Genomic DNA, 20,868 nt, shown 5'->3' with positions numbered 1-20,868 from the left:
AGCCAGCCACTCTCCAGCTCCTTTACTCACTTGTAGAGCTGCAGGGTGTGTCGGTTTCCATGACGGAATATCTCATACTTGGGTAAGCCGCAATAGCGATCCATCTCCTCATCATCCTTGTACCACGTTACCTCTGGCTGTGGATACCCTGGGGAGGACACAGAAGGTACATCAGAGAGTGAAACATTCCACACAGAGGCACAGACAGCATGGTATCAGCAGCAGCACACCAGGACAGATGCTATTCTGGGCTCACCACATTCCTAAATGGCACAACAGAAACAGTGGAAACTTAATGGGCTTATCTCAGACTTTTATCACTCCTAGAAATAGAGCTATTTTTGAGAAAAAAATCCCAGCACTTCATTCCTGAACAGAGGGGAGTGGATCACACGCTCGTCTCCTGTAACACTGGCTGGGAGAAGGTGAGCATGCCGTCACTTTTATGTGAAGGGGGATGCTTTGATGAGGCCAAGGCTACGGCTGGAGAACAGGCGTTCGCCCCTCCATGGAGCTCTCAGCATTCTGCACAGTGTCACAGCCTGTAAACTGATCCAAAACTTTCCACTGAACAGAAACAACCTTGATTGCATCACAGTCAGCTCAGTGTCCTACAAATGTCACTTGACAACAGATGTCACCTGCCTTTTCAGTAGAATGACATCATGATGTGTGTGACTGGCTGGCTGGCAGGCTGGGCACACAGCCACGTTCTCCACCACTTGCAGAGGTGTTGGATCAGCATGTGAATCCCATATGGACCACTGCTAGCCACAGCCTTCACTGCTCACTGACAGCAGCTCTAGTTCAGATTGAGTGCAGTTTTCATGCAAAGACTGCTCAAGCCAGCAGCCAGCAGGGGTTCCTGCACTCACTCAGGGCTCACCACCCAGCCAAGCAGAACCCCAGGGCATGGGATGAAGGTTTCAATGATCACATCTGCCTCTATAGACAATGGCTCAGGAGCTTATCTGCTGCAAATGTCCCTGCAGGCTTTCTGTAGGGCCAGATGAAGGAGTCCAGCAGCTCAACTCCACCAGACCCAAGGATCACCCACAGCACACCCGACCAGAATGTGGCAAGGGTCAGCTCCCGTGAACATCCCAGGCATGGGACCAATGAGGGCTCAACGGCTCTGGAGTAATGAGGAAGCAGGGACAAGGTGCTTTCTGGGTACTTCCCAGCTACCAAGCCACAGATTTCAAGGCTAACCAGGACCTCAACTGTCCTCCTTGCACCAGCCAAAGATGTTGTCAGCCCTCAGCAATGCTTGAGCCCAGCTTACTCCTGCTCTCATGAAGGTCCTAGAGCAGGACTGAGAGTCCAGAAGCAGAGACTCATCAGCAAGAATTCACCCAGGCTTTGGCCAATCCAATATGCCTTTGCCCAGAAAAAGCAGCATATGCCAAATCTCCTCCTGTACTGCTTTGGCTCCCCTGTCCCCACCCCTTGCTTGTGGTGGCTCCTCAGCATCCACTGGCTCCCCGAGGGATTTAGTTCACTGGGACCAGACAGGGCTGGGAAGAATTAACTCCCAGCAGCTTTTCTTTCCTCTATGAGAAGCATTGACCTCCATAGCCCAGACACCTCACAGACTGGATTTTACCCTTTTGTTCCTCCTTCTCTAAGGTCTCTTACTCTGCACTGCCCCAGCATCCCCTCTCTCCATCCTTGCTGTCTGTACATCTTCCACATGCTTTGCTGCCTCAATCCCCTCACACTGCTGCCACCAGCAGCTTTGGCTTTCTGTTGAGTAGTTCCTCATTTCTCCTCTTCTACAGGAAGCCAAGCCATGACTCTCTCCCAACACCCTTCCTGCAAGGCTCTCTGTCCTCCCCCTCTGCCCCACTCCTGTCACAGCCCGTTCCTTGCTGCTGCCCTGACCCCCCAAACCAGTTTCTAGAGAGTGCAAAGCCCTCAGGTACTTGTGGCTGAAGAAAATGAGCCCTGAACTGGAAACTGGAGAAAGCTATGAGAGCCTTCCACTGATGAGATCATCAGGCACTGATGCTGCTGCTTTTATTTTTCATAAAATACTAATAATTGGCAGCAGAAGCCTGGGCTGAATGAGCCTGTGGTGAATTCTTTCTGCTCCAGAGACTATGACCAAAACAATTTCCATATACAAGCTCATACTATGCCCAGAGCAATCCAACCCTTCCCAAGGGCTGTGCTGCAAGCAAGATCTTCAGAAGACTCCCAGAGTCCATCCTGCAGGGAGCTGGCAGGTAGATTTTCCTGACACCCTAAGCAACAGCAATCACAGCCCTTCATTCTGGGAACTGCCAGCAGATAGTTTCCGAGAAACTCTGTGATGTCCCCGCCGTGGCCTCCACAGCTGATTTCCATTCCCAGCTGACATCTGCTGGAAAGAGCTGCAATTTCCATCGTTATGCAGTGTCTCTAGGAAAGGCTTTTCCTCCTGCTAAGCTCAAACCCCTTTTGACTTGTAGCACTTGTGTCCTTGAGGCTGCCTGCTCCCTCTGAGGAGCCACGGCCATCACAGCGCAGTGCCAGAACCAGCTCACTGCACACTCTGCAGCCAAAGAGAGCTGCAGGCAAGTTCTGGCTGCAATTCCAGTCTGCAGGCAGGCGGATGCTGAAAGGCTTCCTACCTCCCACGCAGGTACAGTGGCCCCAGCTGCCTGTCCAAATACCATCCATCCCTTCCCAGGGGTTGTAATCAGAGCCAAGATGGAAAGATGCCTGGGCAGGGATGAGTCTCCCTGGCACAGGGAGGGGAGCTGCTGCTGATGCTGCTGACATCCATCTTTGGGCTGCTGAGTGAATAAATTCCCCCGGTGCAGGGTGGGGGGAAGAGGAGTCAGGCATCATTCCCGGCATGGGGCACCCCCTGCAGGCACAGCATCCGCAGCTTGCCCAGTGGGATGAGGTGGAACTGAGGGTTCCATCCGTGGGCATGGCCGGGCTGCAGGTGCCCACCCTTAGCATGAGACACCGTGAGCAGCACTCACAGATCCGCACTCATCCCTCCCAAACCTCCCCTGCCGCAGCCCCCCGTGCAGCTGGGCCCTGCAGCCCCCCGTGCAGCTGGGCCCTGCAGCCCCCCGTGCAGCTGGGCCCTGCAGCCCCCTGTGCAGCTGGGCCCTGCAGCCCCCCGTGCAGCTGGGCCCTGCAGCCCCCCGGTGCAGCTGGGCCCTGCAGCCCCCCGTGCAGCTGGGCCCTGCAGCCCCCGGGCAGAGCCCCGCAGCTGCAGCTAGAGCGGTGCCAGGCGCTCCTGGGCAGAGCAGGCATCCGCTCCACATCTTCAGCATGTTGTCTGCCAGCAGCATTGCTCAGCAGCTGATGTGATGGCCAGCCACCACAGGATCCTGGAGACTTTTCAGAGCAAGAGTATTTTTTTTCATGGAGATTGCCAGGTTTAGATCAAACATTCTTTTTCTGAATACTGTCAAAATCTGAGAAGTCTTCAAAGCTTAGTGACTGCAACCAAACAGTTCTTAAAATATCTATCCAAAACAGTTCTGAATATATCTATCCTCAATCACCCTGTGAAACCCTGTTTCAAGTTGCTTTCTTTTTTTTTAATTTTTTGAGGGGCAGAAAAGGAGAGGGAGTTCATCTTCTGAAATTTGGGAAGGTGCTAAGAGTTTAGAACTATTAAACATATCCACAGTTTCTGCTCTACACAAGCGACATGGAGTAGGGGCTTCAACAGTCTTGGGAATACAATTCTTGGTAAGATGGATTTAAACCCCTCCAGCACGCAAGGACAAAGAAGCTTCTAGCAATGCTGACAGGAGGGACAGATACTAAGTAGCTCCCCGTTCCACTGTGAGCAGTGCTCATTCACATCCTTCCCTTGTCCTTGGCCCCCAAAGCCAAATCTCATCTCCTGGCAGCCTACTCCCTGCTCTTGTAGTCACTATCCCATCCCCAAACCCCTCTCACAGCCCCTACATGTCTCCAGACATTCTTCATCCAAGCACTTCAGTCTCATCCTTCAAACACTTCTCTCAGGGGGTCACCACAAATGCACCAAGTGGAACTCCTCTAACCTGATTAAAAGCTGCATCCAACAGCATGTGCCTGTCTACTCACCCTACCCCAACTCTCTTCCCCGAGCCATGGGCCGAGCCCTCTCCCCTCTGTACTCTGCAATAAAACCATGGGGGCAGGGATAGGATCAAGCCCCTGAGATGATGATTTGGAAAGCCAGATCAGAGGGGTTGAACCTTGGCTAAGGAGGGCTGAAATGGCACTGAAGAGGCTGCTGTACAACAGTGGGCTGGTGCTGACATACAGTGGTCTTGGCTAGATCCAGCCATCACCTGTCCTGGCTGGAGTCATTCCCTAACAAGCAGCCAGAGACCTAGGCCTCTTCATCTGACTCCCCCCATTTAATCAGCTGACATCTCTCCTTCCCAGACAATGCTACACAAAAGCAACTAAAAAGCTGGAAAATCCTTTTGACAGCACCTCCATGAAGGGCCACTCTGAAGAGAGAAGCCCAATATCCACTCACTGCAAATGAGCTGTGATGACCCTTGAGACCCTGAAGTCCAGACAGACCCACCAAGGAAAGCACTTGGTGCAGAGATGTGGGATGAAGCTGCATAGTAAATGGAAATGTTCTTGTTTCCTTTTTCACATCTCTTAGAGAACAAAGGATTAAACGAATTTTGTCTGAAAAAAGAAAACATCTCATAACTGATGCAGGATCTGACCCAAAAAATCCAATCAGACATAGCAGGGACACCAGTAGCAGGCTGAAGTAGGCATCAGGAGGAAAGGAAGGTTTGTACCTACATACACAGGAATCTGCCTGACCTGCTTTGTTCCTGCCTGCACCACTCACTACATTCTGGAGATTGGTTCTTCAAACACTTGCATCTTTCTGTGCTCCTAGGACAGGCCCAGCAAGTCCTAGTCCAAGTATGCCCAGATGTGGGACTAGCCTGTAACTCTCATTATTGGTCAAGAAGCAGCAAAAAAAAAAAAAAAAAAAAAAAAAAAAAAAAAAAAAAAAAGATGCTATTGTAGGTCACATATCCGTATTTGTGGCTTGACCGTCAAAACAGGAGCAGGTGACTGTCTGCCCTTTGCCTCCATCAAAGTGTCCCTGGACTCCAGCCACAGTGCTGGGACTGAACTGGTTCCACTCTGGTCACTGGCCAGGGATGTCACTGCCATTTCCTTGCTCCCAGCAACGCCTCCCAGTTGAACACAAACATCACGGCAGGGCAAGATACCTGAACTACCAAGCAGACTCTGCACTCAGAGTGTGATTTCCACCTCCTGTCCCTGTCTCCCAGAGAGATCCTGAGCTCCAAAGCAGTCCATAGGACCACATACAGGAGATGCCCATCTGGCAAAGATGGTCTAAGGATGATTTTAAAAACATTTCCATGAAAATTTCCAAGTGTAGAGAGACATCCCCCCCGCCAACCTAGTTTATCAAGCACAAAAATATTGTGACACATGCTGAAAGAGACTCACTGACAATTTCCTACACTTGAGCAGAAAATGAGGCCAGTATCAGGTCAAGTTTTCTGCCTGGTGCAACACACCACGAAGAGATGGAATTTGTTAGAAGGAACCATCAACCTCAAAGGTGCAGCTGGTGGAGATTTAAGCCAGTGAGAGAAGCCAGGACTTTTACTCTGGATTTCCCAACACACCTAAACATTTTCTCACCTCTGACACTTGCAGAATGGCGTGTTCCATGGTACTGCACAGTATGTCAAGCTTTTGCTTTCAGAAAACTGAAACTGGGAAGGGGCCTTCTAATGACTCCCCAAATAAAGTGGTTTGGAGGCATCTCCTAGCAGCATCTCCCTTTGGCTCTACAAGAGAGGCATTTCCCTTTGGCTCTAGAAGCAGCAAGAAGGGGTCTGCTGAAGTTAAGTCTCAATAAAATCAATGCATCAGTTTTACCCCTGCAAGCTCAGAACGTCAGTCTTCAGAACAAAGGAATCCATAAGAGAAAAGCCAAGAATTCATAGCTGGCAGTCCTCGAAAGGACTGAGACTGTGCTTCCTTATTTCCAGCCTGTTTCTAACAGCAAACCAGACTCCCTTGGGGAAGCTTTGGTCCTTGTGCCTAAGAGGCTCATGGGATATACTCTCCTTCCAGAACTTACAAACTTGTTTGTAAGTGTCTCTCACTGAGCAACCTCTTGGAATAATTAATACTAGTGAGGTCAGGAAGGATCATGGAGTTGTTAAAAAGTACATAGAGAGAAGAGGTTTTAGAGTCTCCATATTTAAATAACAAAATCTCAACAGCAAAGAAACTACTTGCCTCTTCACCAATGTGCTGCCATGCCACAAGGCCTTAGCACCACCCCTCTTTTTGGACCTCTCCCTCCTCCTCATCTCCTTGACTTAACCCATTCCTGCCCAAGGGGAGAGTTTATCTCATTGGGCAGTGACCAGCTTTTAGATCAGATGCTGACAGACACAGAAGTTAATCACTGATACAAATGTAGCTGTGCTCTAACCATCTACAGCCAGCAGTATTGGTTCCAGCAGGAGAGCCTTAGTCTTCAAAACTGCACATTCCTGAGTTATGGAGGCCAGGATTAGAGAAGCAGGGATTAGGACAATAAAATGTAGCTGGTCCAAGCAGTAACCAGCATATCCCATTTTCTGGTCTTTCATTTGCCATATTTGAGATGTTAGCTTATGCCTTTGCCTCTTTACAGTTTCAGGTGTTTCCAACCTTCCTTAAATTGAAGCTAAAATCACCATGCAATTGCTGAATCTCTGCTTGTGATGGGCTTGTTATCCTTGTTATCACTTGCTGCAGAGTTTAACTGGCACAAGTCCAGCAGGTGAGGCAGGACCAGGTTATTCACTGAAGACACTGTTACCTGTCACTATGCACGTGAATTTAGCATCAGAGTCCTCGGACACAGCACGGGATTTGATAGTGGTTTCAAATAGTGGCTGTGTTTCCTCCGTCAGCTGAGAAATGATTGCGCAGAAGGTGCTCCTGGAAGATTCAAGAAGCATTTCTTAGAGATAAAAGCACCAGAAAAATCAAAGGGTCCACCTTGTGTCTCACCTCAGCAGCCTGTGTTCTCATTGTCCACACCCTCTTCCCTCCCATCATCCCTACACTTGCTCACAAGTCCAGTCCAGTGCCAGGGCATTTGACTGATTTCTCCCTCCTAAGATGACTGTCAATTTAAAGTAACATTCAGGGGAAACTCTCTTTGTCTTAGCTCTTACGGATACAAGGGCAATGAATGTTGACCCACTGGACTAATGAAGACCCATTTTAGCCCTTGATTATACCAAGACATCTCTTTGGCCAGCCAGCAAACTTAGAGCTCTGCCTAACAAAGTAAATTCCCAGTTCTGAACTATAAATGTTTCAAGAGTTGTTCTGTTCACGGGGATTTTCTTTCGTGTCATTTTAGGCCAAGTGTGAATTGAACATGTCTCCTGAACACAGCAGCCCTCTTAGAATGAAGAAAAGCTGCTAGCTGTGGGACAGCTCACTGAGGAAGATCTGAGTCTGGCTAGCAGCTTTCTGAACCCAGGATTTAGCTGGGCAGGAACTCCCTGTTTAAGCCCCTACTGCTGCAGGTAGGCACTCATACTGCCTGCTCCAGGAGCTCAGGCTCTGACCTCATAGCCAGAACTATCCTAACAGTGCAATCTATAATGCTTAAGACCAGAACATGGATTCTCCAGGTAATTCAGCACTGTTCAATGAATGAAATAAATCACCATATTCATCCAGCACTGCCAACCCTGCTGCAGCATCACTGAGAGAGGTCCCAGAAAACCTGAGCTTTTTAAAATAAATTATTTAATTCCAAATTGGGTTTTCATTCAGATAATGCTGAGGCTCTTGGAAGGGAAGGGCTTATTATTTAATTTTTCCTTCTGCAATTAAAACTCTACACATTTACAGTACAAGAGGGGCCCCCAAGGTCTCAAGTGCAAAGACGCTGGGATAAACAGCTAATATTGCAAGAGAACTGGTAGCTGGCAGCTCTATTTATATAATTTTCAGCAGTGAAAGACATTCCTTAAACAAATGATCAGCTTCCAGAAACATAAAAGGGGTGGAACAAATGCCCAAACCACTCCTGACAGCTCTACCATGAGCAGAAGGGCTCAGAGTGTGGTGAGGGATCCATGAGGAGGACCCCAGCCTCACAAGTAGCCCCAGCTTGCAGGCAGGATGCTGGTGCTGCTGCCAATAATGCTCCACCTGCTGAGGAAGCAAACTGGTTCAGGGCAAACCAAGAAACCCCACATTTAGCATGACCCAGCAGGGGCAGGTGCACTGACAGGGACTAAGCACTCATGGCTGAAGGTGTCAGGAGAGCTACAGCCACAGCAACTGCCTGTTTAATCCACCCTGAAAACTTACCTGGAGACTGCAATGCCATTATTTTCCCTCTGCCTTCCTGCAAGAATGGGTTTGTAAGAGATGCAGGGAGATGAATCCCTGAGTAACAACCCACTGGGGCTCAGCAGGAACCTCACCCAGCTCCCAGGAACCTTGTGCTGGATGAGGGTCAGGACAGGGAAAGCTTGGGATGTTGCAAACCTGATTAATCTACTGAATGAGGGTTATAAGCATGGTCTGTATCCAAACACATGAGTGAGATGGGATAAAAATAACAGATTTCAAGCTAAGACTCTTTTCTGTGGAAATCAATGGTTACTAGGACACTGGCCCTAGCAAGCAACTCTTCAGTCAACTGTGGGGCCAGGAATGGGCTGTGGGAGTCAAAAGTTGTTTCAAACTAGAAAAACCTTCCCAAATTCCAGTCTCAGGAAAAAAATGGCAATTTCCATGGAGCAAGGCAGACAATCCAGTACAAGGCACTTACTGGTAGGGTTTTGATGCTCCCTTCAATACAGATCCCCCTCCCCATACCAGTAAATGCCTTTCAGAGCCACATAAAACAGTTTCCCAAGCATCAACCAACATTTCATACCCCAGCAGGAGGGCAACTGGATCAGCATCTTATAATCAAGTGATGCACACACACAGTGGCTCTTGGGACCCAGTTTAATCCCAGCACCATGCCACCAGCACCAGCAGGCAGCACCAGGAATAAGTCTGGTCCACTCAGTGCCAATCCCACAACCAGGTGAAATACAGACAGCAAAGGCTACTGAATGGCTTTGGAAAGCAGCTGTGGTTGGAAGCTGGGGGCTCCACAGGCTCAGCAGATGAATCAGAGACTTGCCCAATGACAATTGGCAGGAAGCCTGAAAGGTCTGTTGAGTCTTTCAAAGAAACCATTGTGGTGGTCACAGCAGGATTTCCAGGTTCTGGCACCGTGGGGCTCTCAGCTGACTCACTCCAGCTGCAAAGAGGCTTGTCCAATTCAAATTGCTTTCTAAACCAGTAGTTCAGGGTATTCGAGGAACTGGACACAAAGCACTAGGCATTTTTTTCTTTGGGCCTTCCTGGAGCTGCATCTTTGGAGCACAAAAATCCCTGGAGCCTAGAAGAGACCCCTGGCAATTCAGTAGCCTTTTCAATTAAAGAGGGATTTCCATACAAAAGCCTGCTGGAGAAGGAGATTCGAGAAGTGTATTGCTTTTGTTATGATTTTCTTTTTCTGACTTTTTGATTAGAAATCCCAGAGCTATAGAGGTGTTCTGGAGAGGCCTTTCCCTCCATGGTCATTCTTCTACCTGCCACTCCAGCAAATCAGAAATGCCAACTGATTTCCAAATGTGTTCTTTTGCCAAAGACAAAGTACAGCTGTACAAGTGCATTTTGGGACAAAGTCCAAGTCAATGAGGATCCTCACAACAGTGAAGATGGCAGGGGGAAGAAAATTTTTTCTCTGGATGTCTCAGGGCAGTCACATCCAATTTTTAATGTCTCTGTATGGAAGTCTCACTTTAATATAAAGAAGTAGCTGAACACCCATCCTTCGGCTAAGAAAGAGGAATATTTCTTGCACCTTAACACAGGAATTATGATGAACATTCACTTTTCTTTCTGCAGTTCAAGCAAGTATTAGAGGTCAAATCGTGCAGGATGAGGTTGTTAGATCACTTCAGGGCTCTCGACTGATTAATAAATTAGTATCAAAGCATTACAGGTTAATCACGTGCAGACAGATTCAGAAAAGTATTTGGTCAGAGCAGTTTAATGCAATGTAGTTTTACCTTCCTAAACTGGAGGGAGAGAATCTGCTGCTTGATAAGCTAAGCAAAAAACAGCATAAAAACCATTAGAGAGAGAAGCACGGAAAGGAGCTGAAATAAACAAACCGTTACAGAGACATATTAATGATGAGTCATTTTGCAGAGGTCAGAGTTCCTATTAAAAGAAGGTACAGCTGCCTTAGGCTGCCTGCCAGGACGAGCAAGCCACATTGTCAATTGAAGTCAAAGGCTGTAAAAATGAAATGGTCGTTAACAGCAGAGAATCAGTGTCAGGACATTTATACAAGTAGGATTCCAAGAAGCAGCACCTTGAGCCTTCCATGCACCACCCGCAGCACTGTGCTCAAAGCAGGCAACTCCACCACAGGAGAGGTCCAGTTAAACGCAGGCGAGAGAATGGATGAGACCAGCCCAGTTCTCTGCTGGCAAGCAGCTGGCCTGAGCTGGGTGCCCTCTGTGCTTCCAAGGACAGTTCCTGCGAGAAGCTGAAAACTCTCTGATCACATTGCTTTCCAGCTTGGCAATCAAATTACTAAGGTCTGGCAAAAGATTAAAATAAAATAACAGAAGTAGACTTTAAAAGAATCTACACCTTTTGCTTTCTTTGGGAAAGATGCAGGAGTATTAACCCACTCAGGGAACAAAATCAAACACGCAGGTCCTGCACCAGACATCTTGATGAGCTACTTACCAGTGGTCACCAGCTCTCCCAAAGGAGTGTCCTAGCCAAAGAACCACATTGCTGGATTGTGGCAGCAGTCCCTTGCAGGCTGTAGGAAACAACCTCTGTGCATTGACCTGCAGCAGTCAGGAACAGTTCCTCAAGCCTTGACTCACCCATATGGCAATCAAAAGTCTAAAACTAACAGGGACAAGCTAGTCAGCAGCATGTAAGCTCAGTGATTTAATTGCACTGAGGTACATGTTACACCTATGCAACAACCTCACCATACAGCCTTGGAAATGACTGCAGCGTGGGCATCCCCTCTGGGATGTGCCAGGCCACATCCCTACATGCAGAGAGATCAAACCTTTCTGTTCTGAAGACCTGTGAGCCACCAAACTTCAGTGCTACAGAAGACAGCAGAAAGAACCACATGGAGGGCCACCTGCAGGTGTATCTCTTCAGGTCTCCTACCCAAATGTGTGTGTCTCAGCCATGTGGAAACCAGCAGGACTCTACGTCTTGCCCTAAAAATGACCACAGAGAGACTCTGAAAACTGGTCCTGCCAACTGTACATTCCACCTGTGAAGGCTCAACCTCCATGTGAGCACTAAGAAAAGACGTATTTCAGCTTGAAGTCCTGACACTTTACACAATCGCATATTTCCTTTGAGAAGAAAAATCTGAAGGGCTCACTGATTTTTCTTCAGGACAGCAAAGACAGTAGAAGTTTTGGACTGCTGCTCAGGAGCAGCTTTAACTCAACAAACATGGGTGGCACTTGGCCTTTTGGCAGCAGCTTCACCCTCTCCACCCCCAGCCTGGTCCATTCCCAGTGCCAACTGCTCGTCATGCAGCCAAAGGATGTGCAGGTTGGGCATGATCCAGCTGGGGGAATCAAGTGCTCACACTAACAGGCTGAGGATCACTCACTCACCTGATCCATCTTTTATGTGCTGTGCTGGTCCATGGCAGAAGCCATGGAGGAGCTCTGTCCTTTGATCTGTATCCTTCCACCTCTTGTAACATCCCTGTGAGCTCTGTGCCCTGGCACTGAGCTCTGGCACTGCCAGGCACAGCTTTGCATTACCTGCCTTACTGACCAGCACCTCACCTTGTCCTCAACACTCACAGACAACCTCAGAGCTTCTAGAGCTCAAATTGCACCTCATGCTGCTCCCATCCTACCTCCTGGGGATCCAGGTTCCTCCTCCCACACTCCTCCCAAGCATTACCACCCCGAGTGATCCCAGGGACAGCTGTATCCCTGTGCACCTCTGTTTGTCTGGAAACACAACTCACTGGTTTAACCTGTCTCAGAACATTTTGCTTACCACTGCAAGGGAAAAGCATCTTTTTACCCATCAGGAATACTAAAGACCTTCTTAAAAGGAAGTTCCCCAAATCCTTGCTAGCTAGAATGCTAGTGTAGGCAGTAGTGTGGTTTTAATAATGATTTCTTGCATAAGACAAATAGGGATGTGTCTTGTCTTGGACGTAAAGAAAATAGCAAGAGTCAGAACAAAGGCTGCTTGTGCCATGAACCCATTGTGCTCATGGATGTGATCAAATAGTAAGCACTGACAGTGTTTTTTTTTTTTTTAATCCTCAGTATTAAGACAACATGGGCTTTATTCACTGCACATCCTGAGACAGTGCTGAACACTGAACTGAGGGTCTCTTGAGGGTCTCTCGATATTATCAGAAGAAAAAGGCCATCATGTATTAATTGAAGTTTAACCTCAATATGCTAAATTTGCTTTTCAGACTAGACATTTAAGCCCCAGAGAGCACAGTCAAATTGTGGATCCTGCAGCCAGCAGAGCCCTGCCTGCAGGCAGCCGGCGCTTCACTTCAATTACATTCCAGCATATCCACGTAGAGCTGTGACAGCACAGCTACATCAGAACTCAATCTACCCTGCTGGAGACATGGGGCTCCTGAGCAGGGCAGCAGATACACCAGCGTGCTTGGTCTGATCCTCTCTGCCACTGGGCTGTCTGTGCCCCAGGCTCCCCAAGGACTTACCAGCACACACAGCACAGGGTTCTGCTAATGAAGTGCAGCATCAGCAGTGGATGTGTCTCCCTCGAGCAAGCTCGGGGCCATTACAGTTACTGGATAAAGGCAAATGCTTTTGTTATCCTGAGGCACACATCTAAAGCAGTGAATCAAGGCCTCAAGTATAACCCTTCCTTCTATTGGAGAAGCAGACTTCAAAAACGTCTGCTCCAGGCATGTCCAGCACTGGTGGGATGAGGCCTCCTCAGGCACCTCCCACTGATGAAGAGAAGATCAGCTTTTTGTAAGCTAATTCTGAAAATACACAACTGTTCCCAAGTGCTGGACCATAGCACTATGCCTCTCTACCATATCCCTTCAACCAGTCTCAGTTCTTTGTTAAATTTCATTTTATCATACACTTTCAAACTCCTTTGGCCATTTATCATCCTCTTAAAGGTTTTAGCCCTTCAACTACTCCTAATTTTCTTTGGAAGTGTAGATGGCCTTCCTCGTTTTTCATGCACTTGCCAAATTTCAGTCTTGCAAGGGCAGGAGGCAGAACTGTCAACCCCACTCACTGTTTTTAACCAATCAAGTTGATGGTCTGGGCTGGCATCCACTGGCACCAAAAAGTTAACTGCTTGAAAAACACAGATTTTCAGTCTGGCACCTTTTTCAACCCTCTCATGCAATTATCCATGAAATTACTCTCTTTCTCTACTTCTTATAAATGAGATAAAGAAATCTTTCTCCTTCCAGTGCACTCCTCACATGGAAGTGAACAAGAGCACAGGAGACCCTGAAATAGGCTTAGCAGTGGCTCCATCCTCATATGGACAAGCACCTGGACTCAAGCTGCTTGAGCTGCAGCAGTGATCAATATTTTTCAGTGCTCTTCCACAGCATGAAAATTGACCCTCACAAGCTGTCCACTGAAGGAAAAAAAGAGCAAAACGTGTCCATGACAGCAAAGCTGACACGTCCAAGTTATGTTTTGAGGGAATCAGCATTGCACCAAAGCCCATGGAGAGTCAGGCAGCCTGTACATCCCGGGAGCTGGACAGAAGGACTGGCAATTTCCTACAGACACTCACCCTCGCTGGCTCTCTGATCCCTGACATTATTTGGCATGTTTTGCACATCCAGACTTCCAAGTATAAGGTTTCCTATGCACTTGCCTGCCTTCAAGGTTAATACTACTTGAGACAAATACAAACCACTCGGAATCCCGCCTCAGCTGTCAGCAGTGAACCCTTTTCAATGTTTAAAAGCAAACACTGAGGCCTTCATGTAGGCATGGTTGTGCTCTCAGCTGCTTTCCTGCCACGTGTCCTGCTCCTTATCAAGCACTCCCTGCACACACAGAACGAGCCTGCTGGTGTTCATATACCATGGCAGGAGCTATCAGCAGGCCCGAGATAAAGCAGCTCTGAGTGCTGTGTTGCTGTACAAGACACATTGTTATTTCACAGACTGGAAAACAGATGTATTGAGTCTTTGCTTGTCAAGGTCACAGACCGAATCGATGTCAGAGATGCAGAAATGTGGTAATATTTTCTGCAGGTAATTTACTTTTTGCTGAGATGAACACGGACTTGTGTGTAACAATTCAGGCTAGATTTCATTAACAGAGAAGGTGGAAAACTATAAAAATTAAGTTACACATTCCTGTAGCAGCCTCTGTAATGCTCTGAAGATGGCTCAGATTTGTCTGTTTTAACTCTGAATTGTTACTGCCTCTATGGCCCAAACTAAATTTAGAAACACAGCAAGGATGAAAAATGGCCAAAAAAGAGCAAAATACTGGACAATGAGATGCCCAGAAAAGGTGACATCCTTCTGGCAGCTCACTATGCAAAGAAAAGAAAAAAAAAAAGAAAATAAAATTGCCTGCAACAGCCCTTCCATCTTCCTCTTCTTGGACCAGGCGATGCTGTGAAGTGTGAGACTCAGTCAGTGTGAGATAACAACCTCATTTACTCAAGATCTTCCTCCCCCCATCCAAAGAGAGCAAGGGTAGAGCAGGTTTTAATTCCATCTCCTGGGAACTGCCTCTGCTGTGGCATGAGAGGTGCCTTGTTTGGAGATGACCACCCTCTGCCCTCCACACAATGGTATCCCTGGCCTGGAAACATCTCCTTTTATGAGGTTTCCTGAGAAGAGCACAATTCCCACATGTGATATACTCTGTATGTTTATAGCGGCCCTGAGGGGCATCAGCTCATCAGCCTGCACACTCAGCTCCTCCTGGCTTTCTAAGGGATATGGACATATGGACAGGAGGCTATAGGAATGGAGCTGAAAAATCTCCCTTTGGAATTGTTGAGGATTGTTATTTTGTGCACAACTGCCAAGGAGCCCCACTCAAAGCAGACACCTCTGTGCAGGTAGTTACAGCAATGGGAAACAGACGCCTCTGTCCTACAGGTCACAGGGTGTGGAGATGAGTCATTGACGCCTTAAACTTTGCCTTTCCAGTAGGTACTGGCTGTCCCTCCTTCCAGAGTTTGAGACACTTCCATCCTACAAATCAAACTGACTGAGTGCTCTCAGCTGCCTCAGCTGGCATCTGACCAGGGGGTTACACCACTCCTCGCCAAAAGCAAAGTCCCGTTGGACATTACAGGTACCCAGCTGTTAAAGAGGGAACGCGACTGAACTAAACCTGCTTTTCAGGAATCAAGTGCTCCTCAGTTTCCAGCACGCTTTATTATAGCAACAGATCTTTCTCCTTCATTTGATATTATGTGCAAAGCAAGAGGGACAAGATTGGGAATGGTTTCCAGCCAGAAGAGCCAGGTGGCAAGGCCCTCTCCTGAGCTCAACTGCCACCCCGAGCAGAGTTATCCAAGAAAAGATCAGAGGCAATGTCACTACACTCTATAAATATCTGTATATGATGTAGCTATGACAGTAGAAAGACATTCAAGCAAGCAAGCAATGCTCTAATGAGACTGAGGAGCAGACAGCTGCTTTAGGTAAGAGGTGCAGATCACTTCCAGCAGAGGTTTGCCTAGCACTCAGATGAAGGTTTTATATAAAATTGCATCTCTTTGCACAATACGCTCTCCAGACTCACTAGATCTTACAAAAAGGACACCTAAAAACATGTCTTGAGGGTTGTGGCCCATGAATGCAGCTAAGGTAGACCCTGAACAGGACTGACAGCTCTTCCTCTCACTTTGTGAAATAACTTGCTTGAAATAATTGCTTTGAGACATAACAGGTTTGTTGAAAAAAAAACAACCCCAAGATAAAAGAAATCCTGTCAGCAGCCAGAGCAGAGGGTGAGTCACTGTGGTCATAAGCTGCTCCTGACGCTGTCCAATATCAGGTATGTTAAAAGACCACCAAAGGAAAGACACCGAGCTGTTTGTTCACAGAGAAAATCCTTACAAAAGACTGGTTCCCAAGGGCAAAAAGAGTAAATACCCTGAATACTCTGTTTAATAAAAGGATGATGTTCTATCTATGACCATTTTCAACACCTCTATTCTTCTGGCTTTCTTAGCACCACCTCTGGAAAATTCTACAAGTTAAAACCCAGAAAAATTGTATTCTGGTTACCTAACTAATATTTTTCAATTTACATGATATCCCTTTCCTCCAACAGGATTAGGGAGACCAAATAAGACATCCAAACTGCCCTCAACATAGAATCACAGAATGGTTTGGGTTGGATGGGACCCTAAAGCTCATCTTGTTCAATCACCTGCCATGAGCAGGTGACCTAGACCAGGTTGCTCTAAGCCCCATCTAACCTGGCCTGGAACACTTAGGGCAGCCACAGCCCCTCTAGGCAACCTGTGCCAGGGCCTCACCACCCACACAGGAAGAATTTAATCCTAACAGCCCAACTAGCCCTGCCCTCTGGCAGTTTGAAGCCATTCCCCCTTGTCCTGTCTCTCCAGGCCCTTGTAATGAGTCTCACTCCATCCTTCCTTTTCGCTGCCTTCAGGTACTGGAAGGCCACAATCAGGTTACCCAAAAGCTTCTCCAGGATAAACAATTCCAGCTTTTTCTCCTAGCAGAGGTGTTCCATCCCTCTGATAATCTTGCTGCCTCCTCTGGACTCTTTCCAACAGCTCCATTTCTGTGCTGGGAACCGCAGAGCAGAGTGTGTTCTTAAGTCACCCCGGAAGCAGGGATTTCCAACCTCAGTTTCTTTTCTTAAAGATCTCTCCACATCTTTGTGTACCTCTACCACATTACTGCACTTTCTACTGCTTTAAGAAGCAGTGAACAGGAAAATATTTTAGTTAAACATACTCTATATATACATATAAAGTCAGGAACAGAGAAACCTGAAAAAAACCTGTTTTCTTTGGATCAGAATATCCACTTCTGTTTCCTAACCACTACCGTAGCCTCCCACAGTAATCCTGTGTCTGCATCACTTGTCCCATTGCCTTTGTTAGCTTCAAATCCAGCAAATCCAAATCCTTTCTGTGTTAGAGAGCTGCTCAGTGTTATCTGCTGTTCTGCATGTTGCTCATCGTGCTTTTCAAGTTCTCCCAGGTAAGCTCTCCAGATGTTGCTGTATTTAATTAAAGTCATAATTGCTTTCTGAAAGTCTCCTTGCTACACTATTCCAGTTCATTTGCTTCCCAGAATTGTTATGATATATTTTTTAATTACAACATAAAAAGCCACACTTCATTCCAGCCCTTGCCCTGCATTTTAGACCACAGTTTCCAAAAATCCCAGCTCAAGTCTCCAGCACTTGTAGGGCTCTGCAGGGAACCAGACTTTTATATGCCTCCTCCCTAACTCATTAGGGAACCTAGAAGTTGCCATGAACTCGGGGAAAGGTCAATTTTGCCATTTAGCAATTATTTAGTCACTGCTTCTTACAACAGAAGGGGCAGACAGTGGATTTAAGAGACAAAATTAAATTGCCTTGCCACAGGCTTTGAGGATCATGTACATAAGTGGTTGGAAAAAAGATTGGAGAATTTGTGGAAATTGAATGTGCTGCTGATTTAACTGGGGCAGCGGAGTACCTTTGCCAGTACTGGGCACCCAGGGATGGAAATTGGGGTGCAGCCACAGCAGCATTAGGCTGAAAAGTTCAAAAGGTTCATGGCTCAGAGCTCTGTAGTCAGATTTACCATGCCTGAGCCACAGCCTCAAGGGGTGGTGCAGCCAGAAGACACCAGGAGCACTGCCTGCATGGGCGCTACATTGCTCCTTGCCTTCCCCAACAGAGGAAACTTTGGGAATCCAGCTGGGAGCACTGAAGGTATTTCTTGCTGGACAGATGAACTCTCCTTAACGGTTAAACTGACTAAAGCTGTAATTTGAGCATAGTCAAGGAAAATAAAAGTTAAGCTGTAGGCAACCCAGACACCTCAACATCTTCTTCATTAACCTCGCTCTGCTTGTAATCCGCAGAATAGAACCACTGGGCTGAGTTAAGAGATCTCCAGTTCATGGTATGATCTGAAGCTGCAGGCTGTGGACCCTGTATGGACATTTGGTGGTGCTGAAGATCTCACTGTGTGCAGCCAGTCTGCGATTAGCTCACACCCCAGCATGACATGATACCACCACAAAGGAACTGAATTTAGGCAACTTCACATTGGCGTTACCCCAGTTTTAATACCTGGCTTCTATGTAGCACTTTTTAATCTCTTTTTGTCCTGCATTTATTTTTATGAATGTCTGACTCCTTGAGGCATCAATGCTTGACATGCTGGAAATGGATTATTTATAAACCATCAGCAGGGAAGAGGCACACTCATTTGGAGAGCTCATAGACTGAAGAGCATTCCCACTGAATTCAAAGCAATTTCAAGGCTTTTTTGAGTGCCTCACACAATCACCGACACCTTGGGCGCTGCTGGCACATCACCCTGTAATTTTGTGTTTGCTAAACTCAGTCAGGCTCAGCTGACAGCATTTTTATCATACCTTCCCCCTGCGAACAAAGCCTTATTCCTACCCCAGACCCTGTGTCGGAGGCCATTCCTGACCCAGGAATGCTGATCTCATTGCTGCCTAGCCCCTATCTACAGTGTAGAAATGCCTTTTTGACAATAAGATAAGGCACCCGAGCACAGAGCCCAGCGGGCCCCTCGCTCCATCTGGTGAGCCACTTCACTACAATAAAGGCAGGAAGGTCAGTGCTGCTCCCTGAGTTTAAATGGAGACACTCATGTTTGTCAGGATTTCATAAGGACAGCTTACAGCTTGAGATTTCACTGGGGTCTGCAAGTTTCCCATGAGGGGAAGACGAGAAGCAGCACCGATCAATCTTTGCTCTCTGGTGACCAGCAACAGGACCTGAGGGGCCAGCATGAAGCTGTACAAGGGGGGTTAAAATAGATTAGATTATTGGATATTCAGAAAGGCTTCTTCACCCAGAAGGTGGTGGGTCACCAGAACAGGCTCCATGGGGCAGCAGTCATGCCCCTAAGGCTGCCGGAGCTCCGGGAGTGTTTGGACAACCAGCTCAGGCGCAGCACGGGATTGTTGGGGTGTCCTGTGCACGGCCAGGAGCTGGTCTCGATGATCCTTGTGGACAGCATATTCCATTATTCTATTCTATGACTCCACCACCTCACACACCCGCTCAGCCACACACATGTCGACAGGCCCTGCCCGGCACTAGCAGCTCTCTTTGGGGCGGCGAGGGACTGGCCTACAGCACACCCGCTCCTCCGCAGAGCCCGAGCCATCGCTTGGTTCTCCTTGCTGGAGCAGCTCCCCGAGGCCAGCCAGGCCCGTTGGTACACTGCTCCAGCTGGCGGCCTCGCCGTGCCTCCGAGCCTGGCGGCCTGGGTGAGGGCCAGCCCGCCCTCCCCGCTGCACCGGCCTGGCCCGGCCCGGCCTGGCCCGCCTGTGGCCGGCGTGTCCCGCGCCAGCCCCGTGCCCATTGGCACCCGTACCCATGGCAGGGCCAGCTCGGGGCCGGCGGCCGCGGCAGCGCCTTCCCCGGGGCGCACTCACCTGTTCTGGGGCCGGATGCCCAGCAGGTAGCTCCGCCGGTCCGGCCGCGAGGCCCAGGCCGCGCTCTCGGCCTCCTCGGCGCCGTCGATGTGGCTCGTTCCCCGCCCGTAGAGGCCCGCGAGGGCCCTGCGGGTCGAGCTCATGGCCGGAGTGCGGCTGCCCTGCCCCGCGGCCGCCGCTGCCCTCCCTGTCACTCACCGCTGCCGTTTATAGACCCTCCGCACATGCCGCTGTCAATCGTGACGCAGCGGCCACTGCCCGGCCTCCTTCTTCTCCTCCTCCTCCCCTTGCCATCGCTGCCAGCTCGTGTCCAGCTTTTGAGGAAGAAGTGGACTTTTCCTTATAATAAGCTCCCCACCACGGGGGGATTTCTCACACCTCAAGTGTCTGTCTGGTGACCACTGACAGAAGCCGGTGGTACAGCGTTGAAGTTGTGTCAGGTTTATGCTGGATAAAGGTTCTTCCCCAGAGGATGGTCGGGCACCGAACACACTCCAGGGAATTGTCATGGCCCCAAGGCTGCCAGAGCTCCGGGAGCTTTTGGACAATGCCCTCAGGCACAGGGTGGGATTGTTGGGCTGTCCTCTGCGGGGCCAGAAGTTGGACTCTATGGTCCTTGTGGGTCCCTTCCAGCTCAGGTTATTATGTGATCTCTCAGGATCAGCTCAAACATCCCCCACTTCCTTCCAGGCACGAGGCTCCCACCCTGGCTGGCTGCACCACTCAGCGTGGGCATGGCAGTCAAATCCTCACATCGGGGCCTCATGACTTGGCAGCCTGTTTTTTACCCCAGAATGCCCAAGAGAAAGTCTGTGATGGTATTTATTCAGTCTCTGTAAAAAAGACAGCACAAAAGAGAGATGTAAAAGGTGGATACATGTCACAAACAATTCTTAGCAGTGATTTAATACCAAATGAAAATATGATGAGTGATAAAATGGATTTATTTTCTTGTTCTACCTTTCTCTTGCCTGTCAAGTTGTTGCATCATGTGCTGCAGACACATCACTGGTGGCACTGCATCCCTCCAGCACTGGAATGATGGATGGAACAGATTCACTGTGGATTAGCTGCCTGCCCATGGCTGCACAGCAGTGATTGCAACAGGAGCAGGGAAATTATGGCAAATT

At 48.4% G+C, this 20,868-nt stretch overlaps 1 protein-coding gene across 3 annotated transcripts in view; it reads right to left on the bottom strand.

Annotated features, from left to right (window-relative positions):
* The window catches only part of ALPK3 (alpha kinase 3), a 32,856-nt gene extending 12,324 nt beyond the window's left edge, over window positions 1-20,532 (bottom strand). Inside the window, exons 1-4 of one of the 3 annotated variants that reach the window (XM_030281486.4) lie at window positions 19,739-20,532; window positions 10,119-10,157; window positions 6,836-6,957; window positions 31-148 (exon numbers count right to left, since the gene is read on the bottom strand). In XM_030281486.4, the coding sequence (XP_030137346.4) occupies window positions 31-148; window positions 6,836-6,957; window positions 10,119-10,157; window positions 19,739-19,881 (422 nt within the window). In that variant the 5' untranslated portion in view covers window positions 19,882-20,532. Of the gene's footprint in view, window positions 1-30; window positions 149-6,835; window positions 6,958-10,118; window positions 10,158-10,426; window positions 10,658-19,738 lie in introns of all 3 variants that reach the window. The other 2 variants (XM_072934150.1, XM_030281487.4) reach the window with 2 other exon arrangements.
* Window positions 20,533-20,868: the final 336 nt, after the last annotated feature.

Source organism: Taeniopygia guttata, chromosome 10 (genome assembly GCF_048771995.1).
Source record: "Taeniopygia guttata chromosome 10, bTaeGut7.mat, whole genome shotgun sequence".
In the NCBI taxonomy this organism is placed as follows: domain Eukaryota; kingdom Metazoa; phylum Chordata; class Aves; order Passeriformes; family Estrildidae; genus Taeniopygia; species Taeniopygia guttata.
This window is presented reverse-complemented; position numbering and strand designations above follow the sequence as displayed.